This window comes from Elgaria multicarinata, chromosome 2 (genome assembly GCF_023053635.1).
Source record: "Elgaria multicarinata webbii isolate HBS135686 ecotype San Diego chromosome 2, rElgMul1.1.pri, whole genome shotgun sequence".
NCBI lineage: Eukaryota > Metazoa > Chordata > Lepidosauria > Squamata > Anguidae > Elgaria > Elgaria multicarinata.
The window spans coordinates 145,361,778-145,375,751 of NC_086172.1; the positions used below are offsets into that span (position 1 = coordinate 145,361,778).

The 13,974-nt window shown below is 43.7% G+C and overlaps 1 protein-coding gene across 1 annotated transcript; it reads right to left on the bottom strand.

The window, feature by feature from the left end:
* Window positions 1–658: 658 nt before the first annotated feature.
* TRAPPC6B (trafficking protein particle complex subunit 6B) lies at window positions 659–8,316 on the bottom strand. Its single transcript, XM_063117832.1, has 6 exons — window positions 8,078–8,316; window positions 6,452–6,519; window positions 5,326–5,443; window positions 4,582–4,665; window positions 2,639–2,732; window positions 659–969 (listed from the first exon to the last, which is right to left on the bottom strand). Exons 1-6 carry the CDS (start codon window positions 8,171–8,173, stop codon window positions 938–940), a joined length of 492 nt encoding a protein of 163 aa, XP_062973902.1. The 5' UTR covers window positions 8,174–8,316; the 3' UTR covers window positions 659–937.
* Between the last annotated feature and the right edge of the window lie 5,658 nt (window positions 8,317–13,974).

Below are 13,974 nucleotides of genomic sequence, written 5' to 3' on the forward strand. Positions count from 1 at the left end.
CACTCCCCTTGAAGAACCAGGTTCACAGTTTAGGAATGTTCCGTGAACCTGCTTTGCTACTGCATGCTCAGGTGGTGGCTGTGGCAAAGACCAGCCTGAGCTGGGCAAGATGTATGTACATTTGATTCATTGAAAAGATAGTTTGCACCCTTAGCATCTGGAGGAGCATAGAATAGTTCGGTTTCATGAGCTCCAGGAAACCACTCTCTCCGCCCCCTCCCCACCAACAGAGAACTGCACCAGCTACCTCTCTGCATTCAAAAAACGTAGTGTGGAGATAGGGAAAAGTGCACACTCCCAAGGGTGGGGAGGAGACCAGGGCGGCTGCAATACAACATTTCCTATAGCTACTCCAGCCTCCTTCCCTCCTGATCTAAGGCACTGCAACTAGACAGGCAAAACCACTCATCTAGCAGAAATGCAGGGTGACTGGAGTGCAGAGGTGAAGATCGCATCAGCTGTTTGCCAGCCCTGCATTGGATACTTGGCAACCTCCAAGTTCAGAGGCTGCCAGCAATCCACATAGGATTGTGCCCTTAGTTAAAATAAGAGGAGTTAACTACCTGCCTGCCAAGAGCTTGCCAAACCCACCTCTGGATCAGAGCCTTGAACAAATGCTGTATTGCCAGATCAAAATACTATGTCATTAACCAGATACTAGAACTGGACATTTAATCAAGGTTTTCATTCCATTGTTTACAAACTTCTAAAATACATCATCTTCTTGGAAACAGACAAAACTAATTGTTAAAATTCTAAAGGATAAGCTATGAACAAAAGCTATTGGTTATATTTGAAAATTAGTGTGTTAGACTACTGTATTTGGCAAAATTGTAATTTTACACAAAGTAGGACAACTTCATGTAACTATACTTATAAATAAAATATACAGTTTATTTTTGCATTTTACAGAGCAGGAGACTGGTTTTATACATGTTTATATCTTCTGAATCATCACCTGAAATTTGCCTGCAGAGAAAACAAAAAAAAAATGTTACAGAACATCCACCTTACCTAGAAGCAACTGTTCATCTACTTCAAGAAGTACAGTTAGAACAACTTTTACTACAATTTGTAATATTTATTTATTTATTAAATTTATATACTGCCCCATAGCCAAAGCTCTCTGGGTGGTTTACAAAATTGAGGCCCCATGGTCTACAGTTATTTACCTATGGTGGGTTAGCATGTTGTCTGTTGTATAGTGTGAGTTATGGAGTCAGTCTACAGAGAGTATGCAGAGTATACATCTAACTATATTTAACCAAATCTGTCCAATTTTCAATATGATGGGTTTGGGCTGATTTTATTTGTACATATAGTTTGTGTAATCCTCTACCTGTCTACTCAGAAATAAATCCCACTGACCTGGTTCACATGATCAAAATAAGCCACTGTGACTTATTTAAACCTGGCACATGCCAAGGTGGCTTATTTAAATCACAGCATGTGCCCGGTGCACATGGAGCACGATTTCCATCATTTCCGAACCCAGGCAACAGGGGGAAACAACAACCCAAGGGTTGCTGTAGGATTATTGGAGGGCTGTTTCCTTCTCCAACAAGCCATGCTGCCCAGGTTCAGATGACACAAGCCACACTTGGGCAGTGATTATGGAAGTTGTGCCCTGCATGCGCTTGACATATGCTGCAATTTAAATAAGCCAAGGTGGTTTATTTTGATAATGTAAACTGGCCTATTGAGTTCAGTAGAGAAGTATGGGACTGCAGCCCTTGTTTATCCTCAGTTGAATGATTACATTTTCTGCAGCTCCTAGTTTGTTAGACTTACATTTGAGAGTATAACAGCAAAATCCTATGCATGTATACTCAGAAGTAAGTTCCATTGTGTTCAATGGGGCACATTCCTTTTTGTGTTCAGTCCTGCAGCCTTCAAGTGAAGTTTTAAAATGCATCATCAAGCATATGTATAGGGTTCAAGCATGTAGGGTGTCAAACTGAGTTGAAATGCTCAGGATTATAGCCTTACGTTAATCCAAATTCAACACAAAGGCTTAAGTGTAGTTCCTTGAGTATTGCTAATGAAAAATTCTGAGGTCAAATTGTTATGCATAAAGGCAACCCTCAGTGACTTCTGGGAGGGTGAAGTCTCATTAGCTACTCCTGCATTCCAAAAACTGCAAGCACACCTGGCTTGATTAGACATACAGAAAAAAAAAGAATCAGAGGACTTTGGCATGACATCCATGTCAGGGCTTTGGAAATCTATGTAGCTAGAGCAAATCTGGTCCTGTTAGGCATGCAGCTCTAGGCAAACATCAACAGCTCAATTGCCACCTCACATATTATTTCCTGCTGAACTCCTCAATTTTGCTTTAGCTATGTGCTTTTGCTTCCTCATAATGGTATTTTAAGAGCAACTTTTGTAGTTTTTACTGCTTTTAATATTCTTGTTTTTATTGTTGCAGGGGGGTTATTCTTTTAAATTGTTGTACGCTAACTTGATAGCTATTTAGTAAATAAGGTGGTGTACAGATGTTAATAAATAATAGTAAATAATAATTAGTCATTTGTCTCGCTGATATCCTATTATGGGCTATGCACTGAATAACTGGTTGCTCAAGTGAAAGAACCAGATAATACACAGTTAGTTTTTTGCTAATACAAACTGTACTTACATGCAGGCATTGTTGATACCTCAGCTGTCACAATACTCTTTATTCCCAAGTTTGATAACGCACCTCTAATTAATCCACAAGTAAATGCCAAATACTAGAAAATACATTAAAACAGATCAAACAAAATGAAAATCTAATGTTAAAATCACTTGCATGACATTCTCAACAGCTCTTGAAGTTTATGCTGAGGAAGTTAAACATGAACTTATTTACAAAGCAATTCTATCTGGTCCTGGAAGACAGAAGAATTGCCAAATCCTAGACTCTGTTTGGGTTGTGCCGGCAGGAGAGCTTTTCCTACTGTTCCCACCAGTTCAGGGCTGGTGTTCCCCCACCCCATTCAGAGGGTGTGCCTCCCCAGCCATTTCCTTTTTGCCCTCTCCCCCTATGTTTTGGCAGCAGAGCACAGTACCCCAAGCTGAAAACTTTATTCTTTGGTGGGGGGAGATTCTTTCCAGAACAAGTTGAATATGCCTCCACACTGCTGGCTCCAAGTTATTGAGGGCCTTGGACAAGTTACCCTCAGTGGGGGCCCTCCCTCAGTTAATCTACCTTCTTGCACCATTGTCACCAGCTACTATTGCTCCTCCTCCTGTTTCTCATCATTACTACCAGTTGCTTGCTTAACAGGCAGAGATCCAGTGAGTAAGCAGGCAGGGGCATCTACTGCTCCTTCTCACCACCACCATCGTCTGGGCCAGAGTGGGAGACAGGTGAACAAGCAGGTAGCAATGATGAAGAGGAGGAGCGGGTCCAGGGGGCTCCTGTCAGTGCTGGGGCATGGGCCCTCAGCAGGTGCCCAACCATGTCTACCCTTGCTCTGCCTCCATGCACAGAGGACCCATAAGCAAACATTCTTTGAGAGCCCTAGGACACTAGCATGCACACAATTAGTATACAATTAACTGATAGAATACTTTCCAGAATTTATGCCAAACTTGCTATAATTCATATCTACACAGAGTAAAAAAAGAGCGATGAAAAGATCACACTATATGCGAACCAGAGGTGAAGTACAGCCCATGAACAAATGCAATTCTGTCCCGTCCCCACAAAGGGCCTTCCTAGACGAGGGTTTAGCCCTGTGCGAGGCCCAGGCTCCCTGCTGTGCGTGCAGATGATGCACAGGGGATCCTGGGATCAGGCCGGGCTAAACCCTCCCTTGACCCGGGATAACCGGGTCCACTTGTAGTCCGGTTTTTCCGCAGCCCCGGGCTGAGCCCGGGGCTGCAGAAAGTCTAGCTGGTTCCGCAGCTTTTCCTGGCTGCTCGCTTACTCGCGAGTAGCCGGGAGAAGCCATGCACTGGGCACAGTGCTCCATAGGAGCGCTGTACCCATCGGGTCGGGGGCAAAGGAATCGCGGGGGGGGAGTGATGGGGGCTGGGGGAGGAAAGAGCGGACCCGGCAGGAGAGTTGGGGGGGGAAGAGCGGAGCCAGGGGGGAGAACGCGGCCGGGGTGGTGGTGGAGGGGGCATCGGACATGGCGAGCAGGGGTGGCGAGCGGACAGGCGGGCGAGCGAGCGAGCGGGGGGGGTGAGCAGATGAGCAAGCGGGGGGGGCGAGCGGGCAGACGAGCAAGTGGGCGAGCAGGGGGCATCAGACATGGGGGGAAATCGGGGCAGGGGGGAGCGGGGAACCCTCTTTTTTAAAAAAGACCTACCTTTTCGTTGGTGCGCTCCTGCACACATGGCCCCTTTATCTTTTTTTTTAAAATGGAGGATGCGACGGGGCTTTCCTTTCCCCGTCGCGTCTGGATAGGCGCGACGGCCCGTGCTAATTGTAGCATGGGCTCGCCGCGCCTGAAAGCCAGATTCAAAGGTAGGTCTAGCAAGGCCCAAAATGTATAGAGAAGAAAGCATACATAGGACTTAAAGTTACAACTCAATGAAGAACCCAGGTTTTGAAGCTATTATGAACTACTTATGATAGGATATAATACATACCTTAGGAGCATGTTCCAGATACTGTTTCCCAGCAGACATTTGAGTCAAGAGACGGAATTTGTTATCCTGAAGTACATAAATGCCCTGTGGAAATGGATATCAATGTCTTCCATCTGAAATTTTATTTCTTTATTACATTCATATCTACTTTTCCTAGGCTACTTATGCAAGAATTGTTTGTTACTGTCTCAATCTATCTAGGACCCATAATGCACAAAAACTAGCTTCTGGGGACATAGCATGTGCAAAAAGGTGCAATGCACTTGATAGGAAAATCAAGTGAAGCCCCATCAATTAAACCGTATGCTGGCCAATCAGGCATTCAGGAGGGAGAGGTAGGTTTAGTAAACACACCCCTCTCCCTACAAAGCTAAACCATGCAACTGCATTTTAAAAATAATTTTAGTGGCTCTTTTTGCACCTAGCCTAAAACTGTTCAGTCGAGCAAATGCTGGTTGTCAAAGGACCAGCTACATCCTGATCCATGTGTGGAATGGAGATCAGGCCAAAAACAGTAGCCCATTCCTGTTTGCCTTCCAATGACCTCTCCTCTACCTCTACCAGTTACCAAATTACTACTTCCACTTACCAAACCACAGATCTATAACAAGAACACACAGCTATAAACATAAACCCAGTATGTACAGATGTGTAATGTCACTACTTGCAGCTTTCTTCTATGCCAACTTAGCAATGATGTACAGTATTGTCGAGAGCTCTACAAATTCAGCATTCTTACACTACCTGATGGTTGGTCCTGAGGTTATCAATTTGCTTTTTGAACACAGTCGTCCAAAAATCTTTGCAGATAAACTTCATTATATCTAATTCATCCTTGAATCTGGCAGTATCTTTGGTAAACCTAAGAAAAAGCAAACCAAAGTAGTAGTAGTATCATTTTCTTATCTTCACATAAGTTAAATTACAGTAATACATTTAGATAACATATTGTGTGCAGAAATGTTGCTTATACAAGATGCTTCCTGACGAGGCTTTTATTGTGCAGTTGCCCTTTTTTAAACACAAAATTTTACAGTGGGGAGAGGATCTAAAAGTCACTGTCTATTTCTATTTTTATATTCTCCTGTGGTTTTCCACCCATCTAGGCAAAAATGCAGAGCATCCAGAGCACAGTCGTAAGGATTACTTCCGTGTTCCAGCCACCCTGCATTGGGCACTCGGCACCTCCAGCTTTGGAAGCTGCTGACTATCAAGGTAAGATTGCGCTCTACATATATCAGAACATATTTTTTCAAGATTTTTGAACCAAGGACCCACTTTTATTCCAAAATTTGAACATAGAACCTTTTTTTTTACCACATCTATCTCTGTTCCTTTTTCTCTCTCATTAAAAACTTAAATAAAAGAAAGTGGCATTTGTGCTGCTGAAAAACCAAACTCTGAGTCAAACCATTTGAGTGTCATAACTCACAACCTACCAGCTAGTACATTCCTCACGTCATTAGTCTTTTACTTCAGAAAAATCATAAACCTTCCCTCCAGGCTGCAGACAACCAACACTTCTCACTCTCAATCTTTTGTTCTACTGTTTGTGTAAATGTAGAGCAGCCTTCCCAAATCTGGTGCCCTCCAGATGTGTTATACTACAACTCCTATAATTGCCAGACATCGTGACTAATGGTGGCTATGGATGGGAATTGTAGCCCAACACATCCGGAGGGCACCAATCTAGGAAAGGCTGATGTAGAGCAAGTTAGAAGCAAAGTCCCTTAGTGAATTTCTGAGTCTTCTGAGATTGACTTAATGTGCATGCTGTTCCCAGATGAACATTAGGAAACCAGCTAGAATATTTGCTACTCTAAAGGCAAGGAATATGTCATGAGACAAGTTATGCATTCATTCCACTCACCTTTCTATTAATCCCTGTCCTACTCTAAACCCCATGTTTTCCAGTTTGGTGATGCATCGTCCATTTTCCTGTAAGGTACAAAATGACAATCTTGTAGCAAGTGTGTATACAAAAAACACCCAACAAACCCCAATAACTTGTAACACATCCATTTTAAAGTTATTGCTTAAGTGTTCTTCCTCCAGACTTCTCCCTTGCCTCATCAACTTTAAAGTTTAACCCAAAGGGAGTTGACTGTGATATTTGACATGGTGATATTGGAGAATAGTGGGTTTAGGGCAACACAGAGAAACATGTATGCATTCCCTTTACCATACTAGTAAGTAAAGCAACAGCCATGTCAGTTTGTTGTAGCAAATACAACATATCATGCATAGCCTTCCATTGACCAGAACACACTTTTGATGAAGTGGATTGTGGTCTACAAAAGCTTAAGCTGTAATAAATTTGTTAATCGTTCAGATGCCTCATGACTCTCTGCTGTTCTAATAAAAGGTGTTACACTTTGAAGGCTTGAAATCTTGTTTTTAGGTTATAGATGGGTCTTGCCAAAGGACTGGAACACTATACACGCCACATCAAAGACCGACATATTTAAATACCATGTTTTAGTGTCATTTCCACCCCCTGGGCAGAGTAGGGTTTTCCGAAACCCCTAAAACAAGTAGTTTTTCTCACTGAGATTACAGGCTGCCCCTAGCAGAGAAGGTTGTTTTATAGGAGGAAGGCTTAGAGCACAATTCACCTGTTTGGTGAAATAACGCCACTCAGCAATGTGGCTTATAAGGATGTGAACCAATACAAAAAGGAGGATCCTAAAATAATAAAACCAGAAGCCAATTTGTTCAGTTAAATTGTAGGATATACAACTCAGGGAAGTCAATGGGACTGATTTCTAACCTCATCAAGAATGCTTCCAGAGAAGGCTTTTATGGCGCCATCACCCTGCCCCATACACAGAATTCCATTGGGGGGAGGGGGTGTTCAAGATGGCATCAGGTGCTTCCAGACTTGGCTTTTTATAGCATTCATGGGATTTTTCAGGGGTCCAGGCAACAACACCTTGAACTTGAAACCCTCCCTTGTTTTCCCAACATTTCTTCCACCTTTTCTCTTTCCACAAAAAAATCATTACAAGGAAGAAGAAAAAAGCCAGACTTGCTGCACAATGCCTTCCAATTGTAGCGCAAGGAGCCTTCCATTCGGAAGCACTCCAAATCCCCGCTCTTGTCACAATCCAGCGTTACTCTGAGTGTCCATCTGGCCATCACTGGACATGCCCCCAATGAGCCCTAAGCCTGTGGACACTGAGCGCAGCGTCTTGACCAACCCATTCAGCCATCGGAGCCTAGAAACGCCTGGGCAAGGCCACAAAATACAACCCCCACGCAGTGAGGGTGAGCAACAGCAGCACCTTAGGGTGAACGCTTTCCGAAAGGAGAGGCGCCCAGTAGGCTCTATGGCGGAGTCCTGGTGGTGCTCTGGCGTTAGGGAAGCTCCTTTAAAGCGACCCGCAGGCCACCGTGTACTTCAATAGAGTCACTGCAGTCCCCAGGCCCCGCCTCTCTCCCCTACCCGGGGAAAACGCCAGGCTCCTTCCCGGAACAGCAACGCTCACTCACTCACCCCGTCGCCTTGCTCCGCAGCGCGGTACAGCCCAGACACCATCTCGTTGTGCAACAACAGGAAGAGAGCCTCGTCCGCCATCTCCGACTTGTTCATGCCGGGCTGCTCCCAGCTAGAGGAGAGGCGCAATGGCCAACCGGCCCACCCGCTCTTCTCCCGACCAAGGCCAACCCGAGTCCCTCCGTAGGAGCCGAGGCCGAGCTGTCAAGGCAACCGACAGCGGCGGGTCTTCAGGGGTGGGGCCCCGGGAAGTTCCTCCCGGAATAGGGGCGGGGCTCTCAGTAGTAAGGAGTGAGGGTGGCGTCCTCTGCGTATTTACCTGGGATTAAGACCCGCGCAATACCCTGGGGCCGCTGACCGCCCTCCCGGGTCGACATGCATAACACTGGGCTGCGTGTCGTGGCATTTAGGCTCGGCTGGTTTGGGATGCAAACTGAAGCCGTCTCCTGCAGCCTAGTCCTCCTCTCTATGCACGTTCACTTGGGAAAGTGCCATCAAGTTCAGCGCGTAAGGTTGCAGTTTAAGGGATGCCTAAAGCACTTGAGATTTGGGAAGCGAGCTTTCGACTCGTGAGCTGGAGGAGCATAGTGGCTAAAAGAGAGAGGCTACAAATTCGGAATTCCCATATGACCTCTGCCAAATACTTGCCATTCTCAGCCTCAGCTCTGCTATTTATAATATTGGGGGTGATAATCCTATTGTACAAGGTTCTTGTAAGAACTGTTGTTGTGATGATGCTAATGCTGTAAAAGGTGTTTCCTGTTTCCACACCAGGATCTAATACAACAATATGAAAATTTACCTCAAATCAATTTATTTGTTTATTCATTCCATTTCCATACTGCCCAATAGCGGAATATTTTCCAGAGGGCTGGCCAAGTTAATCCATTCAATCAACAACAGTGTCTTGTGGCACATCAAAAACTAACGAACGTGCTATGGCATATGTCCTAGATTCTGGTCCCCAAGAGCTTTTTGTTGTTTATTCGTTCAGTCGTTTCCGACTCTTCGTGACTTCATGGACCAGCCCACGCCAGAGCTTTCTGTCGGCTGTCGCCACCCCCAGCTTCCCCAAGGTCAAGTCTGTCCCCTCCAGAATATCATCCATCCATCTTGCCCTTGGTCGGCCCCTCTTCCTTTTGCCTTCCACTTTCCCTAGCATCAGCCTCTTCTCCAGGGTATCCTGTCTTCTCATTATGTGGCCAAAGTACTTCAGTTTTGCCTTTAATACCATTCCCTCAAGTGAGCAGTCTGGCTTTATTTCCTGGAGTATGGACTGGTTTGATCTTCTTGCAGTCCAAGGCACTCTCAGAATTTTCCTCCAACACCACAGTTCAAAAGCGTCTATTTTCCTTCGCTCAGCTTTCCTTATGGTCCAGCTCTCGCAGCCATAGGTTACTACGGGGAATACCATTGCTTTAACTATGCGGACCTTTGTTGTCAGTGTGGTGTCTCTGCTCTTAACTATTTTATCAAGATTTGTCATTGTTCTCCTCCCAAGAAGTAAACGTCTTCTGATTTCCTGTCTGCAGTCAGCGTCTGCAGTAATCTTTGCGCCCAGAAATACAAAGTCTGTCACTGCCTCCACGTTTTCTCTCTCTATTTGCCAGTTATCAATCAAGCTAGTTGCCATAATCTTGGTTTTTTTGAGGGTTAACTGCAACCCGGCTTTTGCACTTTCTTCTTTCACCTTTGTCATAAGGCTCCTCAGCTCCTCCTCGCTTTCAGCCATCAAAGTGGTGTCATCTGCATATCTGAGGTTGTTAATGTTTCTTCCTGCAATTTTAACTCCAGCCTTGGATTCGTCAAGCCCAGCACGTCGCATGATGTGTTCTGCATACAAGTTAAATAGATAAGGTGAGAGTATACAACCCTGCCGTACTCCTTTCCCAATGTTAAACCAGTCCGTTGTTCTGTGGTCTGTTCTTACCGTTGCTACTTTTTCGTTATACAGATTCCTCAGGAGGCAGACAAGATGACTTGGTATCCCCATACCACCAAGAACTTGCCACAGTTTGTTATGATCCACACAGTCAAAGGCTTTAGAATAGTCGATAAAACAGAAATAGATGTTTTTCTGGAACTCCCTGGCTTTCTCCATTATCCAGCGGATATTGGCAATTTGGTCTCTAGTTCCTCTGCCTTTTCTAAACCCAGCTTGTACATCTGGCAATTCTCGCTCCATGAATTGCTGGAGTCTACCTTGCAGGATCTTGAGCATTACCTTGCTGGCATGTGAAATAAGTGCCACTGTCCGATAGTTGGAACATTCTTTAGTGTTTCCCTTTTTTGGTATGGGGATATAAGTTGATTTTTTCCAGTCTGATGGCCATTCTTGTGTTTTCCAGATTTGCTGGCATATGGCATGCATCACCTTGACAGCATCATCTTGCAATATTTTAAACAGTTCAGCTGGGATACCGTCGTCTCCTGCTGCCTTGTTATTAGCAATGCTTCTTAAGGCCCATTCGACCTCACTCTTCAGGATGTCTGGCTCTAACTCACTGACCACACCGTCTGAGCTATCCTCGATATTATTATCCTTCCTATACAGATCTTCCGTATATTCTTGCCACCTTTTCTTGATCTCTTCTGTTTCTGTTAGGTCCTTGCCATCTTTGTTTTTGATCCTACCCATTTTTGCCTGGAATTTACCTCCGATGTTTCTAATTTTCTGGAAGAGGTCTCTTGTCCTTCCTATTCTATTGTCTTCTTCCACTTCCGCACATTGCTTGTTTAAAAATAATTCCTTATCTCTTCTGGCTAACCTCTGGAATTTTGCATTTAATTGGGCATATCTCCCCCTATCACTGTTGCATTTTGCTTTCCTTCTTTCTTGGGCTACTTCCAGTGTCTCAGCAGACAGCCATCTTGCCTTCTTGGTTTTCTTTTTCTTTGGGATGTTTTTTGTTGCCACCTCTTGGACAATGTTGCGAACTTCTGTCCATAGTTCTTCCGGGACCCTATCTACTAAATCTAGTCCCTTAAATCTGTTCTTCACTTCCACTGCATATTCATTAGGAATATTAGTGAGCTCATATCTAACTGATCTGTGGGTCTTCCCTATTCTCTTTAGTTTGATTCTAAATTGTGCAATAAGAAGTTCGTGATCTGAACTACAGTCAGCTCCAGGTCTTGTTTTTACTGTCTGTATAGATGTCCGCCACCTTTGCCTGCTAAGGATGTAGTCAATCTGATTTCGGTGTCGGCCATCTGGTGAAGTCCATGTATAAAGCCGTCTTTTTGGTTATTGGAAGAGAGTGTTTGTTATGCACAGTGAGTTGTCCTGGCAGAATTCTATCAGCCTATGTCCCGCTTCATTTTGTTCTCCTAGACCATGCTTACCTGTAATTCCAGATGTCATTTGACTGCCCACCTTAGCGTTCCAGTCTCCTGTAACGAAAATAACATCTCTTTTTGGTGTATTATCCAGTAGGTGCTGCAGATCCTCATAGAACTGATCTACTTCTGCTTCTTCAGCATCTGTGGTTGGTGCATATATTTGGATCACTGTGATGTTAAATGGCTTACCCTGAATTCGAATTGAGATCATTCTATCGTTTTTTGGATTGTATCCAAACACTGCTTTAGCCACTTTATTATTAATTATGAAGGCTACTCCGTTTCTTCTGTGATCCTCTTGTCCACAGTAGTAGATCTGGTGCTGATCTGATGTGAAGTGGCCCATTCCAGTCCATTTCAGTTCACTGACACCCAATATATCTATATTTAATCTTGACATCTCGCCAATAACCACGTCCAATTTGCCCTGGCTCATAGATCTTACATTCCAGGTTCCTATGGTGTGTTGATCTTTAGAACATCGGATTCGTCGTTCACCACCAGCACCGTCGGCCGCTAGCTGTCCTTTCGGCTTTGAGCTAGCTGCATCATCACGTCTGGGGCTAGTTGAACTTATCCTCTGTTCCTCCCCAGTAGCATTTTGACCATCTTCCGACCTGGGGGTCCCATCTTCCGATGGTATACCGACATATCTCTGGTTGTACTGATCCATTTAGTTTTCATGGCAAGAGTACTGGGGTGGGTTGCCATTACCTTCCCCAGGGATCGTATTTAGTCTGACCTCTCTGCCATGACCTTCCCGTCTTGGGTGTCCCTTCACGGTTTAGCTCATGGCATCCTTGAGGTGCTCAAGCTCCAGCACCACGGCAAGGTAACGATCCATAATAAATTGTTAAGGCTACATCCAGTGTTATGGGAGCAGACTTCCACTCCTACAATGGGAGTTTCACCCTGCAGTACCCTGGGTATGTGTATTCCAGGAGGCCTGAACTGACAAGCTTTAGGCACCAACTGAAGACCCATTTCTTTACCCAGGCCTTCCCTGAGTGAGCGTGCTGCCCAATTTGTTTGTAATTATAGTGTTGTTTGAATTGGTTTTAATGTTTTTATTAATGTTTTATATACATGTTTTAGCAATTATATATTTTAACTGTATTTAATTTTCTTGTAAGCCACTTAGAGATATTTTTAAATATGGCCAGCAGTATATAAATTTATTAAATAAATAAATAAACAAATCAGTGGCAGATGGACACAATTAGATAAAACTATTCGTGTTTAAAGTGCCACAGACTCTTTGTTGTCAAGTAAATAAATAATACATCCCATTTGTTTAATGCAATAATGAATCTCATCCTCCAAGTAGCTCACCTCAGATTAGCATACAAGGAATTTGTTAACTCCCCCAGTAACTGTATGAGGTAGGTTAGGTTAAGAAAAACGCACTGAAACCCATGTCCATCAGAATATAAGATCAGATTGTTAATACACTATACATAGGATTGCAGACAGGATTTACTGATAGCAGCAATAATGGATAGTAAACTTAACATGTAATTGCTTGCAATGTCAGGTTCTGAGGTTGCAGTCCTATACCTGCTTACCTGAGAGAAAGGCCCATTCAACCCAGTGAGACTTACTGTAGATGTTTATAAGACTGCATGGTTAAACTCTTATGCTTAGTCAATTAACAGTGCAATTCTATGTATGTCTACTCAGAAGTAAATCCTATTGAATTCAATGGGACTTACTCCCAAGTAAGTACATAAAGAATTGCAGCCCAAAAAGTATTTTATTATGTTGCATCCCTATAGGAAATACTTTCTAAGGGAACAGTCCCACAGTTCATATTATTCATACTGTTTCAATAGTTTCATACCCTACCATTGTTGGAATATTAATTTTAAACATAAAAAATTGTATCAACTAAAATTGTGTAGCTTTCCCAAGGTAAGACTACAGCCCTGTTCAGAAGACACCTTAAACCACGATGGTTAAGGCTTTTTTGTTAATATCATGGTTTAAGGTGTCTTCTGAACAGGGCCTTTGTCTGGACAATTTTATCTTGGAGCTTATGTGTAACTTCCCAGCACCAAGTAATAAATAGAAAGGGTCACTGTATGTAATTATAAACTAATCTTCTTTTCCCTAATACCTCAATCCTATCCTCTGCTAAATGCCACAAGAACAAAGTCGGACAACACATAGGTGATCCTTGTACTCGTACAATCCACATAAAAAGGAAAGACAACTGTGTTGATTCCTTATGATCTGTGTTGGACAGTATGGCTACAACATCCATGCAATTTATTATTATTACTGCTCTTTCCCACCTCTTCTCCCCCCATCCCCCACCTTCTATAACATCCAGGCATATTATCCCAACTGCAGTCTCGTGCAAAACAAAAATTGCTGGAGAAGCAGGCAGGATGGGGGAAGGGATAGAAAAAATGACTACTTTGCATTCTATCTACTGTCCTATAACTGGGATTGATTTTTGTATTGGCACAATTCTGCATACTCAAAGCATACCACTGTAACTCAATGCAGTCCCAGTGAAATGCAGGTTCTGTCCAAGCAGTTACTATGAGTGT

Excerpts from the sequence above, each read along its gene's own strand:
- TRAPPC6B (XM_063117832.1), bottom strand. The coding sequence starts at position 8,173 with ATGAACAAGTCGGAGATGGCGGACGAGGCTCTCTTCCTGTTGTTGCAC. Across the intron at positions 6,520-8,077 it reads CTGCGGAGCAAGGCGACGGG|GAAAATGGACGATGCATCAC; the intron begins GTGAGTGAGTGA and ends TGTACCTTACAG. Across the intron at positions 4,666-5,325 it reads ACCTCAGGACCAACCATCAG|GGCATTTATGTACTTCAGGA; the intron begins GTAGTGTAAGAA and ends CCATTTCCACAG.